This window comes from Borostomias antarcticus (genome assembly GCF_949987555.1).
Source record: "Borostomias antarcticus genome assembly, chromosome: 15".
Classification (NCBI taxonomy): Eukaryota; Metazoa; Chordata; class Actinopteri; order Stomiiformes; family Stomiidae; genus Borostomias; species Borostomias antarcticus.
In genome coordinates, this window is record NC_140248.1 from 10,668,405 (window position 1) to 10,683,666 (window position 15,262).

Consider the following 15,262-nt stretch of genomic DNA (forward strand, 5'->3'; position numbering starts at 1 on the left):
TGAATGATTTTTCAAGATGCCAATCCACATCCATTGTATGACCAAAAGTCATAAAAGTGGTAGAGCAATTATCAACTTTCTCGAAAATGCTAGCTTTGTCAACGTTTTGATCTGAACCATTGTATATGATCATAAGTAACCTTAAAACAGGGCTAAACATGCATTTTCCCTTTACTACTCCTTTTAGAGTCACACTGTCCTGTCTGTAATTGATAGATAAGATGCCTTTTGTCCTGAGCAATGTGTGGAGTTTCATGAGGAACATCAAATGTCTCTGAGGCCTGGCCCCAACTCTCACTTCCCGGTTGTGTGTTGTCAAGATGAAAGGGATATTGTTACAGGAATGGCTCTCACAGTCTTGCAATTGAACTGCATATCCAGTCTAACTCATCAATCTTTGTTAAGGGGTCACATAATTTAGTAAGCTCCTTAATTTCATCCAGTATGCACGATCAACTGTCTCTACATCAACAGTTTTGACTTGATTTTTGATGCACACGTGGAGCTATTTTTAATTCTTATATAATACATGTTAACAGTTAAACCTTGTCTAACTGCTGTGAGGTATGCAATCAGTGCCATCATGTTGGCATAAAGTGAAGTAAACCTGACTGACTACATTTTTTATGTGCCATTGTCTGTGAGGCAACATCAGTTAATTCCAGACATACGATAATTCATTGGTTGTTTTTGTACTCTGCACAAAAAGACAGCGTGCTAGTCACCACTCTCTGAAGTTAAGGGGAAGACAGACAATGGCAGACAAGGTAAGAATATTATGATTTAGTCTCGATTTGGGATCTCTGGGTGATTTCTGTTTGCATATAATTTAACTGGTTGGTGGTTGATTAATGGCTATGCATTTTCTTTGTCCTCTCTCCACAGGAGGAGGCATTGCGGGCCTTGCAGAACTGCTTCCAGATTAGAGTCAATACAGAGAAGGTTGAGAAGGACAACTCTGACAGCAGTGACAACGGTCTGGACACAAACAGGTGTGCCTGAGTGCGTGCTTGTAAGCAAGTAGCTAATAATAAGTTGTACTCAACCTCAATGTTTTTCACACACTGACAGAGGCATAGCTGTGTACATTGTGCGTGTGCGTGTGTATGCGTGTGTGTGCTTCATTCGGCTCTGTTGTACATTCTGTGTACAGTACTGTATGTTGGCTACAAGTATGCAGTTACGGTATGTATGGTTTTCTCTGCCGTCAGAGATGAGGATGAGGATGGTATCGACATTCCCTGTGCACTTCCCCACACACTGGGCCCTGAGATCTCTTCTCATCTCCATTCTTCTGCCATTAAGAAGGGCTGGCTGGAAAAGGCTCCACCTAAGGGGTGAGGACCGGACAGAGAGAAGAGAAAGGATGTGTGTGTAGGGTGTAGTGTGTAAGGTGTAATGTGAAAGCAATTTTTTCTTTTCTTTATCTGCAGGAGCCTCATGTTCCAGAAACGTTGGGTGACTCTTGGCGCACGGTATCTGAGATACTATCAAAATGAAAAGGTTGAAACGTTCCCTCATCAACCACACTTGCAAAGTAACAATATTGTGAAATAACGTACACGTATTAATGTGTCAATCTACCCCATTTCTCAGGAAGTGTATTCAAAGAGAATCATAGCTGTGTCCACTATCACCGATGTGCTTAACAGTGGAGAGCAGAGATTTGAGCTGGTGACAAAGAACAGGACTTTCATGTTCCGTGCTGAGAGCAATGGTAGGTGATCAGCTCATATATTTGCAATGAGGAAACAATTCTACTGTTTGTTTTAGGCGTGCAATGAATGTCCCAGTTTTTTCTTTTCTTTTAGTGGTAAGGGAGGAGTGGGTGGCAGCCATTAAAGAGATCACCCAGCAACATTACAACAGCATGGAGGTGCCTACGACAAGCTTCAGAGATACCATATCTGGACGGGGAGATAGTGTCAATACTCTCATTAGTAAACAAGGCAACCTGGAAGAAAATGGAACACGATCCAAGCTTTACGTAGTCATCTGTGCAGACACGGTCTTCCTATACAGGAATCTAGAGGTGCATGTTTGTGTACTGGGTTTGTGTGTGTACCGTATGTGTCATGTTTGTGGTTGGTGTTCACAGCCAGTCCTGTAACTTTCCAACCCATAACACAAGGTGTTCTCCTCAGGAGCACAACCAGGGGATTGGCATCACTTCCATTGACATGAATATGGGCACTGTGAAGAGCTTGGACAAACGTGCCTTCAACCTCATTACACTCTACAGGACGTTTAGGTGAAAGTCAATGACCTCGGCCTATGACACAGCAATCCTCATCACAAGGTAGATCACAGCCCAGGGTCATGTATAAACTCCATTTGCAGTTTTGTGGCAGAGTCGACGGAGCAGAGAGAGGAGTGGGAGGAAGCCCTGCAGGCCTGCATCAGTCGTTCTCTCTCCAGCAATGCGGTGGTGTGGAGAATCTGTGCCCAGGAGTCCAACCAGCGGTGTGCTGACTGTGGTGCCCCCCAACCAGACTGGGCCTCCGTTAATCTGTGTGTGATCCTCTGCAAGTGCTGTGCAGGTACAGAGCCACCATGCCTAGAGCGCAGGGATGAAAGCATAGAGGGCAGTGATTGAATTTTCGATATTTCAGGATGATCGCAGTCATTAAACCACCATTGGCTCACACAGCTAATCACTGACTGTGTGTCTGATAGAGGATGTTATCCACTAAATTCATCTTGTTGGGGTTAAGGAGTGCACAGGGGTCTTAGCCAGACTGTATCTAAAGTCCGCAGCCTGAAGATGGATGAAAAGGTGTGGACAGACAACCTCATTCAGGTAGAGACACACCCTGTACATCTTTATAGTTGAGAGTGATCAAACTGTTGCATACCTGTGGATGGACAGATAAACATTAGTAGTACTGTACTGTATAAGAGATTGTAAGAATGAACAACCATCTACATTTATTCCCTGCTGCTTCTTTGACAAGAGGAACCGCTTTGATGATTATTTGAATTACTGGTACACTTCCTTACGGCAAGGCTCTGTATCGAATGTCCATCAGGTGTTCCTGTTACTTAGTAACGACCGGGCGAACCTGTTTTGGGCTGCGAACATGCCACCAAGTGAAGCCCTGTGCCCATCAAGTGGCAGTGAGGAGCGTGAGTGTTTTATCACAGCCAAGTACTGCCAAGGGAAATATAGGCGATACCATGCACTGTTTGGCCGTGCTGAAGAACTCAACAAAGTGAGATTTTCTTTCAAACATCATGTTTTGTACAGTACCTGCCGTTTTTCTGTTTAATCTCCTCCCGATCTCTCTCTCGGAAACGTTCTCAAAAGCCATGTTTCTTTTCTATGCCCGTTCTCTCTGTCCGTCTGTCAGGCTCTGTGCAGAGCCGTTCAGACCGGTGACCTGCTGGAGACCCTGTCGCTGGTGTTCTGTGGGGCAGATGTGAACTGTTTCACAGGAGACCCCAAGCTGCCCAACCCCATGTCTATGGCCCAGCACTATGGCCAGAGACTACAGGTGGAGTTCCTCACTCAAAACCTTAATACAGGTACCAGTTTCATTCACAAAACTATCCATGACCGCAACAAAACATCTGGCATATGATTGTGTAATTAGAGAAGATTTTTTTTCAACAAAAAGTACTTCAACTGCACCCTCTCTCCAGAGGTCCCAGGGATAAGCGCTGGAGAACACAGCCTGCCGGCTGATCCCCCCTCCTCACATTCTGGTTACCTGCTGAAGACGTCCTCCTCGACACGAGCATTCACAGAGCGCAAAGCAAAAGGAGGTAGCACATTTATGGACATGATACATGACTAATTATTGGGTGAAATATTTTTGAGCAGAATAACTCCTCGTGGCTTAAGAGGTTTCATGTCAATAATACAGTATCGGTGATCTCTCTGCCATGTCGGACTGTGCAGAGTTCAGTCGACGGTGGTGCTCTCTGGGCCAGGGGACCTTCAGCTACTATGAGAGTGAAAAGAGCTCCAGCCCGAGTGGAACCATGAAGATGAGTGAAGTTCAGTGTTTGGTGGTCAGTCCCATAGGAAGACATGGGTAGGTCAGGGAAAAACCTGAACACCTCTCACACACACAAACAGTAATTGTGCTCATCTCAATACTATCCTAAATCAATGTTTTCTTTTTTCTCTCTGACCTGAGTCAGTTACACCCATACTTTTGAGCTGTACCATGACTCTGGGAGAGTCTATCTGTTTGGATCCGACACCCCTGACACAGTACAACAGTGGATCAAGTCCCTCACCAAGGTTACCTTATAATGGCAATACACAAACATTTCAGCAAGCATGCTACAACTTTGCCAGTGTGTTGTGCAAGTGCATAGCTGAGTGGTTGACCGGGAAATAAAGAGTACTGCTGTCTTGTCTTGTGTACCAGGCCTTGGTGCCCCCTGAGGCAGGAGACCTGGCGTGCTGGAGCTTTGAGAGGCTGGGTCGACTGCGCTACACAGAGGCGCCGCACCTCCTTTCCCCACGCCTGGCATGGTTGGCCCTTGGGGGCTCCAAGCTCTTCCTCCTCCTCCATGACTCTGAGAGAACAGAGTGTATCAACCTGCGTAAACTTCAGGAGCTCTGTGAGACCCAGGGACTTAAGGTTTGATGGTCCGACAGCAAAGTCGCAAAATAACAACAGTGTAAGTGATGTGTGGCGCGGGGGTCTGTGCTGTGCTCATCTCAGGTGTGGAGCAGGAGGCCGTGGTGCTTGTGGAGAGAGGCAGGACCGTGCGCGTGGAGGGGGGCCGGAGGCCTGACTTCCAGGGCTGGGTGAGTGGTCTCCAGCAGGGGTTAGGAAGGGGAGACGGACCGCTGGACCAACAGCAGCTGACCAACACTGACGTCCCGGTCATCGTGGACCGCTGCCTCAGCTACATCACACAATACGGTGGGTGGACCTGGGGCTGGGCTGGGCTGGGCTGGGCTGGGCTGGGCTGGGCTGGGCTGGGCTGGGCTGGGCTGGGCTGGGCTGGGCTGGGCTGGGCTGGGCTAGGCTAGGAGTTAGGCTAGGCACTTCTCCAACCATAGTTTTGGTTGCAGAAGTAGGACGGGGAGGGGGGGGGGGCATTTTAGGAAATGCGTACTACCTAGATTACCCAACAACTGGGAGAACTACATCCCTAGTGGAATGAATGCCTTCCTGTAACCAACGCCCCCTTCCCAGGCATGACATCAGAAGGCATCTATCGGAAGGCAGGCGTGGACTCACGGGTCGCCTCCCTGCTGCTCTCGCTATGCCAAGATGCCCGGCGGGTCCAGCTGAGAGAGGGACAGGACCAGGTGGACGACGTGGCCAACACGCTGAAGAGGTTCCTCAGGAGTGTGAGCGGGGGAGTCTTCAGTGGACAACAGGCCTCACTGCCCTGGCTCCACACAGTGGGTGAGTCTGGCCACGTACGAAACTGGAGGCCTCGGTATCCACTGATGCCTCTAAACACAGACTTTCTGAGATTGTTACTAGCTGAGGAGAGAGGAAAGATCCGCACACTGATATCTCCCGGTTCACTTTATTGAAAATACGCAAAGTTTCCTGATGAAGACCTAAGGGTCGAAACGTTGCATATTTTCAATAAAGTGAACCGGGAGATATCAGTGTGCGGATCTTTCATCTCTGCTCACGTTGTACTTCCAGCACCTGGCCTACTAAGGTTGGATGTGCGCACAGCTCTTTTGCCTTTTGTCACATATTTCTCCCCTGTCTCCTAACTGATGTACAGTACCTTGTATGGATAGACCATATATGTGGTACAATCAGAGGTTGTGTGCAAGTAGTGCAAAGGGTATAGAGTCAGTGGGGGGGGGGTTGTGGGGGAACACAGGCCTTATTGATGAGTCTGATGACTGTCGGGAAGAAGCTGTTTTTGTGGCACGTGGTCCCGGTCCCGATGGACCGCAGTCTCCTGCCAGAGGGGAGTTGTTCAAAGATGGGAGGGGTCGGCCACAATCTTTATGGCCCATTTCAGGGCCCTGGAGGCGTGCAGGTCCTGGAGGGATGGCAGTTTACAACCGATCACCCTCTCATCTTAGGTGGTGCCCAGAACGCTGAAGGAGTCAAGAGACCACTGGGGAGTCATTCAGAGTGATGTCACAGACAGGATGTTTGTGATCCATGTTTGATGTTTGTGATGGTGTTGAAAGCTGAAGTTTACAAATGGAGCGCTCCGCACGGATAGATATAATCCAGATAGATAGATAGATAGATAGATGGGTAGATAGATAGATAGATAGATAGATAGATAGATAGATAGATAGATAGATAGATGGGTAGATAGATAGATAGATAGATAGATAGATAGATAATTTTATTCTGAGTTGTAATTGAAAATAAGTTTGTCATATGAATAGGTTGTTCTTTGTCTATCTGTACCAACCAGCTATCAGGGAGAAGAGTATGAGAATCTCCCAATACCAGGCCCTTCTCCAAAGCCTCCCGCCAGTCTACAGAGCCACCCTGGGGGCCATCATCAACCACATCTACTGGTGAGGCTCTCCCTGTCCCTCCCCTCTAACTATACGTTCTGGCTTGTTACCCTCTCAACTTTGGGATAATAACAAGCCAAATGCTGCTGATCTGTTGCTACAACAGCGTCCAGTATTTTGCAGAGGAGAACCACATGAATGCACACAACCTGGCCATAGTGTTTGGTCCCACCCTCTTCCAGACCGATGGTACGGATAAGAGTGCAGGACAAGTGGTGGAGGACCTGGTCCAGCACTACCAGGCCATCTTCCACGTGAGTGCGTCTCACGCTGATGACATCATCAACCAAGCTATAGAGGTGTGGCTATATTCAGATGAAAGCAAATGAAATGAAACTGTTCCCTAATGTTCCCTCCGGCAGGTTGAAGCAGGGCAGCTTCAGAGGCAGCTTAACATGATCTCTCGCATCATCAAAGCCCAGAATGAACGGCCCGAGGAGGTGAGGGAGCACATTTGGCTACCTGGAAGATTCAGAACATCCACCGGTGTGGTTTCATAACATAACTCAAAGTGTAACATAATATATATCCTTTTCTACCTCCAATAGGGACTTCCATCCCCTCTCACTATCTGTGGTGTTTACCTGGAGGTGAAGGAGGAGGCGTCTGAGCTGCTGGTCCAGGTGAGCTCTACATCCATTAACACCAGTTTAGCCTTGACACTAAGCTAACAACTCTGCACCCTCTTTCTCCTCCTCCCACCTCATGGAAACATGCTACAGTAGGGTTGTGCTATTCAAGAAGGGCAGTAAGGTGGAGCATGGAAACTATAGACCAGTCTGGGTGCAGGATATATGTGATGTGAACGTGACTATGTATATTCAAAAGTTTTCAAAGTATTCAATAAATCTCCCTTGTGCTTACCAATCTTTACTGTAGAAAATCATACTTTAATGATACATGCATGCTCTACCTTACTGACGTAGAAAGGAAATAGACCAGGGAAATGGTGTGTTGTGGTGATACCAGACCTTCAAAAAGCATTTGATATGGTTGATCATAATATTTTGCTGTTCAAATTGAGGGCCATGGGTTTCAATAATTTGACTCTTGAATGGATGAGATCTTATCTCTCAGAATGAGACCAGTTTGTTGATGTTAATGGGCCCCTATCAGATGATGGTCCACTGTTGAGTACCCCATGGGAGTGTGCTGGGGCCTCCTTCATTCCTTCTGTATATCAGTGATATTAGATTAGCATGCACCTGTCAGTTATTACCTCCGCCCCAGCAACACAGGGCGAGAGGTTATGTTTTCGGTGGCATACGTGTTTGTGTTTGTGTGTGTGTTTGTGTTTGTTAGCAGGGTTACGCAAAAACTATTGGACCGATTTTTCACGAAACTCGGTGGAAGGGTGTAGCATGGTCCAACTTACAACCCATTACATTTTGGAGCGCATCCGAAGCACGGGTCGGGTCCACGGGCCGCCCAAACACAGCCGGCCATTCACCTCCATTCATTTTTTGAACCAGGATTACTCAAAAACTCCTTAACCGAATTTTATGAAACTCGGTGAAGTGGTGTATCATGGGCCACTATTCGATTCTGGAACAGATCCAAAATCATGGGCTGGATCCACGAATAAAAACAAAAAACTTAGAACGAAGCCAGCTCCCTGTGTGGGGGTATTAGAGACACGGGTTTTGGACTGGGATGTGTTTGGACTCCATTGCCTCCCGCCAGCTGTGACCCAACGGGGGAGCGACAGAGACAGACAAATAAAGCCACCCATTCACCTCCAGTCATTTTTTTGGACTAGGATTACACAAAATGAGAACAAAAATCAAGCCAGTTACCTGTGTGAGGGTACTAGAGACACAGGGTTTAGACTGGGGTGTGCGAGGGAAGAGCTCGGTGTGTACCGCACTACCCCCCGCTGGCTGTGACCCGAGGGGGGCGCCACAGAGCCGGCCAAATACCGCCACCCATTCACCTCCATTCATTTTTTAGGACTAGGATTACACAAAACTACTAGACTGCTTTTCATGAAACTCGATGGAGGGGCCAGTTTAGAACCAATTCAATTTTGGTGTATACAGGGCCACGAAATGCACTCAGGGCCGAAGGTCTGTGCTCTCTGAGCACCATTTCTAGTTTGTATATGCAGTTGATTCTGCATTGCTTGTTTCTCACACAGACAAGCCAATTGTTGAAAACAGTTCCGAGATCAAAAACACCAGTGGATGGTTAGCTGACAACAAATTCCCTTTACATCTGGGCAACACAGAATCAATTTAATTCAGCTAAAAAATAAAATAAGAATTTTTAACATCTTAGCCCAAGGCTCTATAATAACTTCTAAATCAACAGTGATCTACCTGGGCTGTAAGCTTGACAGTGTCATGCCTGGTGATGAAATGGCATTGCAAGAACAAGAAAATCAAGTTTTTAGCAAGAAGTTTTTAGCAAGAAGTTTCTAGATGTACTGTAACAACCCCTGAAGACACTGACAGGGGTTTTGCTCCAACGCAATTTAGATTATGCAAGTACATGTTGGTACACTAAGATTTCCAAAAGTCTAAGTAATAGATTACAAACAGTGCAGAACAAGCTTATCAGAGTGGTTCTGAAACTCCATTCACACACTCGCCTAACACACAACATTGGCCCTTGGGTGCCTCACTGTGGAGGACAGAGTGACCATGCTAAAGCTCCGACTGGTTCATGGGATCTTTTTTGACTCTGCACCTAATTATTTCAGAGGGACATTTTACACAGATTAGTGACTCACACAACCACAGGACCAGAGCCAGTGACACTAATGTGAACATTTTTAGATTTAGGATAATAGATTAGATAATGTTTATTGTCCTCAATGGGGAAATGCTTTTCCTAGCTCACATGGTCAAACATTAGACAGTGAATAAACAAAACATGTCACAAACATCCAGCCCCACATACCCCCTGTACATACAGATACATTCACAAATGACAACCACAATACAACTAAAATGACAACCACAATAAAAGTAAAATGACAACCACAATAAAAGGCGCAACAGACTATGCCTTATTCAGGACATGCTGTATGGCACAAAACTGTTCTTGCACTGTATGGCACCTCACAGACCGATACCTGCGGCTTGATGGCAGAGTGTTCTAGCGGATATGGAGGGAGTGGTCAGCTGATGTGGTGATGAGTCGTAGTGATGAGGAGTACACCACACTCATGTAATGAGGACAGAGTTGGAGGAAATACATAGACCGGAGAGTTTATGGGCAATCTTTGTAATCCGTTACCCATAACAGTTTATTGCGTTGTTTGACACATTGACACATTTTTTTTCTCCATAAGTAGGGAATAGTACCTTTGCTTGCACTGGAGCTGTAGTGTGGAACAGTCACAAAAATCAATTGACTTTAAGAGTCAGTTTAAAGTGTCAGTCAAAAAGTGGCTGATAGCAAACCTGGAAAGATAGGGACTTAACCTTCAATAAGAGTGTTTGTTTTTATGTGAATTATTTTGTTTTTGTCATGTGGACTTTATTGTTGCCGCCTCAGATGTCCTTGCCTTGCCTATCTTGTCAATATCCAAAGAGGATAAAGTCATATCCTCATTATCCTCGATAGTTATTGATTATTGTACTGTATATCCTTTCTTGTATCTGTGTGCCAGTGGGGCACTCATATGTATGTTTTTAACATTGAAATAAACCAAACCAAATCCCCCAGGTGGCCCAGGCAACGGCTGCTAAGGAGCTGGTCTCTAAGGTCCTGATGCGTCAGAACATCTCTCCACAGCAGGGAGACCACTGGAGCTGCTTCCTTGTCAACAAAACGGAGGAGATGGGTGTGAAACACCTTGAGAGTTACAATTTCCCTTAATAAAGTTTCTAGGTTCATTGGGTTTTATAAGAGTTTACAAGAAGCCAACTTGTATGATTCCTCCAACAGAGCGGCCTTTGCACTACCAGGAACAGGTGCTGCCTATATATTCCTCCCTGGGCAAAGACTGCCATCTGGTGGTCAAAAGGAATGACTACATGAAGGCCATTAGAAGCCACACTGGTAAAGACTTCCACCGTCCTATAAAGAGCTGATTGACAAAATTACCTCCTATTAAACATTTTATTAAAACATTTGTAAGCCATGCCAGTTAAAAGAGGACTGTGTGTCTCCTCTTTTAGCAGGCAAGGTAGAAGTATCCAGAAACGGAGTGGTACAGTTCTGTGAGGAGAAGGGCCAGCGAGGGAAGGGAAACTTCATCAAGCGCCTCTGTGTGCTCACTGGCACCTCTCTCAAGCTCTATAAAACCTTAAAGGTAAGAGATGATGGGAAACGGGTGCCGGCTGCTTGTGGGACTTTAGGGAACTTAAATTTTGTGAGATCATAAAACCCTTCATGTTTTCTCAGAGCGACCATCCTGAGAGAGAGTGTCCGGTGCTGGATCTGAAGGTCTACTGTGGCATCCGGAAGAAGCTGCAGCCTCCATCATGGTGAGTTGACTGATTATCAGAGGGGCTTCAATCAGAAACCCTCAAAACCACTGGCTTAGAAATGAATTTTGGCTCGTCTCTGATCATTTACAAACATTATCTGTCATCTGTCTTCCTACACCACCTTGTTCTAGCTGGGGGATGACCATAGAGAAAGGCAGTCAAAAATGGTGAGTGTCCTGCATTAGCTAGATCTCTTTGATGGCCTCTGAAACAGGACATCTTTATGCTCTGTTACCCCCCCCCCCCCCCCCTCCCTCGTGTGTTTTTCTCAGGTACCTGTGCTGTGAATCGACCAACGAGATGATTGAGTGGCTGGCCTCTTTTATGTTCCTCCAGGTAATAATGTATCTGTTGTTTACATGGCCCAGTTTTCTTTTTACGCTCTTTTCTCATCCCCTCTCTGTTGATCATTGTCTCCTAGTATAAAGGCGACCTGTGGCCAGCGGACTCCTGAGGCGGACCGCTTCTTGGCCTCCCATCAGAGTCACATTTATTTTGCCAAGAAGGTTTACTTTACACCTACGAGGAATTTGCTTTGGTCTATTGGTGCATGATAAACATAGTGCAGCGACAGGACAGTGCAATGCAATAACAAAGTGGCAAATACAGTACTGTACAATACAATATGCAATACAATATACAAACACAATATGCAATACAATATACAAACACAATATGCAATACAATATACAAACATGTACAAAATAGAACAGTGTCAGTGGAGGTCTCGTGCCTTGTTTATGAGGCCAGTTGCAGTCGGGAAGAAACTGTTTTCATGCCGTGAGGTTTTGGTCCTGATCGACCGCAGCCTCCTGAGTGGCTCAAAGGGTTTGTGACCAGGGCGGGAGGGGTCAGCCACAATCTTTCCTGCCCGCTTCAGGGCCCTGGTGCTGTGCAGGTTGCAGCCAATCACCCTCTCATCAGAGCGGATGACGTGGATCAACTCTCCAACCCAGAGGCACTTATTGAGACTTTTCTGCGAAAATGTGTACTGGTGATTGTTGAATAAATGACTGTGTGACAGTTTATTTCACCTTTGTTGATATTTGGATGATCTCTTTTTATAATCCACGGATACGGGCTAGACCACACCCAGACCCACCATGCAGCACCGTTTCACCCTCCAGACATATCAAAACTGAAACTCAAAGATAACTGAGGATGACGAAAGAGGAAGTCACATTATGACTTGTACCGCCCCCCCCCCCCCACACACACACAAACACACCTCCCCAATATGAATAACACACAGAGGAGTACCTCACAAATACAACCTGGATTGAGTCTCCTTTTTAATCATAATGAGAGGATGATGAGAAGGAAGGCTGGAGAGCAGCAGCAGTAAACCTTCTAAGATTAGAACCCATGATTTCCCCTCTTCTCATCATGGGACCGGTGGGGGTTAGTAATCACAGCAACAGCCCTGTCATTACAGCAAGCCCCAGGGCTGGATACTCTTGATATAACAATCATTTATCTAGCAGGGCCTTGTGTAGAAGATTATATGAGGATGTGTTGTGTGTGCTAGATCTCAGTGCCCTTAGAGCAGCCACAGTGAGCAAGGAGACTGATCTGGTTTCTGTTCCAGCCTCAGCATCGATCCAGATCCCGGTCGAAGCCCCTGAGGTTTACAAAGCTCTCTCTCTCCTCATCCCTCTCTCTCCATCTCTCTCTCTCTCTCTCCAACTCTCTCTTTTCTCCGAGCCTAAGAGATGCTACATCCTGTAGACTCCATAACAGCAGCATCTCCTGACCTAAAAAGAAGAGGGTGATTCCTGGACAGCAGACTGGCCTTAAAGGTGTGTCTGACTGGGCCCTGCTAGCTCTGTGGCGCTGGGACTGACTCAGGGGGAAATTGGGACTGGTGACACCGGGAGAGCAGGCATCATGGGCCAGGCATGTGGAAACTCCCTGTTGTGCAGGAGTCAGCCGTTCCAGCCATCAACAACTGCAGAGATGTAAGTGAAACATCCGTTGCTGGGTGGGTCTGACATTAGCTGTAGGAATCTAGAAGTCGTAGGCAAACTAAGAGTATGCAGATGTTGTTAAATAAAATGTGTTTAATCTGGATTAGTTTGAAACGTGTACATCTTTAGATTTCATTAGACCATGGTGTGACAATATCGATGGTGACGGGACAATGATAGTCATTGTGAATACAGTTCCTCCCATCTCCTTTGAAGTTCTGAATAAGTAGTATACATGCTCTCATCCTGCTTGACCTGTGGCGATCAGAGCCCTAGTATTGACAATTCAAGTGTTCTCTTCTTCAAAGCCTAAGGGATACCACCCAGAGACAGACTGGGTGACAGAGGGGTGGATATGTGATTTGCACCACAAGTCTCTTTTGTCAAGGGTATTGTGGCCTTTGAAATGTATATGTATGCAAATTCATCTGACCTAAAAGTACTGCTATTTTAAGGGCAATTACAGTCTCCATTTCTCATAACTCAACGAACACTGTTAATTAAAGCATATCCTGTTCCAGGGTAAGATAACAACATGCGCATAACTTCTATTCACCATCATACCTGCATGTCGCCAAGAGTCACCATCTGTGTACTTTTCCCACATGTGTTTCTATTGTCTTCTTCTCATTTGTATAATGTGTTGTAACTCAAAGGTTTTAGGACTAGCTTGTTAGCATCTTTTGTGTACAGCACATCAGACCCCCCACCACTCTCAATCTGCCATAAAGTGTTATTAGTGCTCGTCAGGCTAAGTGCCTTTCACTCAATAAAAGTGCTCTCCAGCATCCTTTTATTTCAGCTGTCTGTCATTAAGCTCTGGAGCTGTGGAGGTAATGGGTTTGCATCAGGCTACTGCCCTTGCTCTGGGGCAGCGCTGTTGCTCCGTCACCAGGGAAACCACAATGCACTCCAGTAATCCTAATATCTTCCACTACAGTATCTCCCCTGACACACTCTAGCTACTGTACTATGAAGACTTAGAATGGGCTGTTATAGATTAGATGGTCTGCTTATTATCTGACACAGATAAGATACATTCTGAAGTAGTACTTATTTTTTTGGTAGTCATCTAAGGTGAGTGCACCACAAGGTTTCCTGGCACAAACAATGTGTTAATCAATATACTAAAAGTGTTCAACTGCTCAGAAAGGGGAAAAACAAGGAGCTCTGAATCAGGTGTCAAAGGTTTGCTTATTTGTTTAGGGTTTAAGGTTTAGTGTCTAAGCGTAGGTTTAGGTTTATTTTTTTCTGTTTGTGTGTGTGTGTGTGGGGGGGGGGGGGGGGTAGACATGCACAGATCTCAAAGGGGGCTTGGTCCATTGCCCTTTTTCTGTAGGCCTTTCCACTTCTTTAAAATAAATAAATAAATCTATTTAATTAATTAATAAATGTCTGTTTGCACACAACATGCCCCACCGAACAAATAACTATTTGTTTAATAGAGTGGATCAGTTTTTCATTTAGTCCCGGAATTGCTTTATTTGGACTTGTAGTCTATATGCTTGAACCATTTAGCAGATGTGCCAGGAACCATTCATTACAACATTGACTTTTGTAATTGGGTCTACATTACCATATGTGCAGATAATATTATTTCGTTTCTCCGAAGCGAAGACAGTTTTCGAAAGATGAAAGCATTTTCTCAGAGGTGGCTACAGTTGCTGCCCCCACCTTTTATATGCACCTTTTTGCACTTAAAATAGCACATATCCACCTTCCCCTCAACTATAATGGTATCCACTAGCCTGGCTTCACCCCTAATCACATGATCTCACATGTTGCTTTCTGTATGGGACCAGGGTCACGAAGCCATGCTAATGGACTATTTAAGTGCAAAAGTGCACATGTGCTATTTAAGTGCAAAAATACACACAGATACACAATACACATACAATACACACAGTAAACATTAGTACACACAGTAAACATTAGTTTAACAGCATTAAAATATATAGCCTATATATTATTTTCTAGTCTTTACAAAAACTCAAATGCATGCTGTCCACCTGAGTGGACATGTGAAAAGCCCCTTGAAAATTTTGTGTTTTAAAAATGGTAGTTCAGTTTTTGTTTTTCATCCATAAAGAGGAATAAAAACACTTAGGGAAAAAAATCTGACTGAATGTCATATTTCATGCATGAAATGGTTAATGTATGCACATGAATTATCAGAACACTAATAAGGCATTTACTAGACCTAAGGAGGCCATTCCTCCATAGCATGGCACCTGGTTATCAGCCATTCTCAGTCTCAGATAGCCTTGTGTTACAAGAGCTTGTTCAAAGGGAACCCCCACCCCCCATCCGCAGTGACCCCTGTCCTGAAACATTATCTCTCAGTGGCTCTTAAAGATCAATATTCCAGTGTGTGTGTGTGT

The 15,262-nt window shown here is 45.4% G+C and overlaps 1 protein-coding gene across 1 annotated transcript; it reads left to right on the forward strand.

The window, feature by feature from the left end:
* Positions 1 to 755: 755 nt before the first annotated feature.
* LOC311318773 (arf-GAP with Rho-GAP domain, ANK repeat and PH domain-containing protein 1-like) lies at positions 756 to 11,368 on the forward strand (the record flags this gene model as incomplete). The annotated part of the gene is made up of 28 exons (XM_084450205.1): positions 756 to 767; positions 886 to 992; positions 1,212 to 1,337; positions 1,434 to 1,458; positions 1,597 to 1,717; positions 1,812 to 2,032; positions 2,145 to 2,251; positions 2,341 to 2,540; positions 2,715 to 2,800; positions 3,030 to 3,212; positions 3,351 to 3,525; positions 3,643 to 3,765; positions 3,902 to 4,037; positions 4,147 to 4,249; positions 4,380 to 4,575; positions 4,680 to 4,883; positions 5,160 to 5,375; positions 6,370 to 6,475; positions 6,582 to 6,729; positions 6,838 to 6,915; positions 7,024 to 7,098; positions 10,148 to 10,265; positions 10,370 to 10,483; positions 10,603 to 10,736; positions 10,829 to 10,911; positions 11,046 to 11,081; positions 11,187 to 11,250; positions 11,336 to 11,368. 28 exons carry the CDS (start codon positions 756 to 758, stop codon positions 11,366 to 11,368), a joined length of 3,330 nt encoding a protein of 1,109 aa, XP_084306331.1.
* Between the last annotated feature and the right edge of the window lie 3,894 nt (positions 11,369 to 15,262).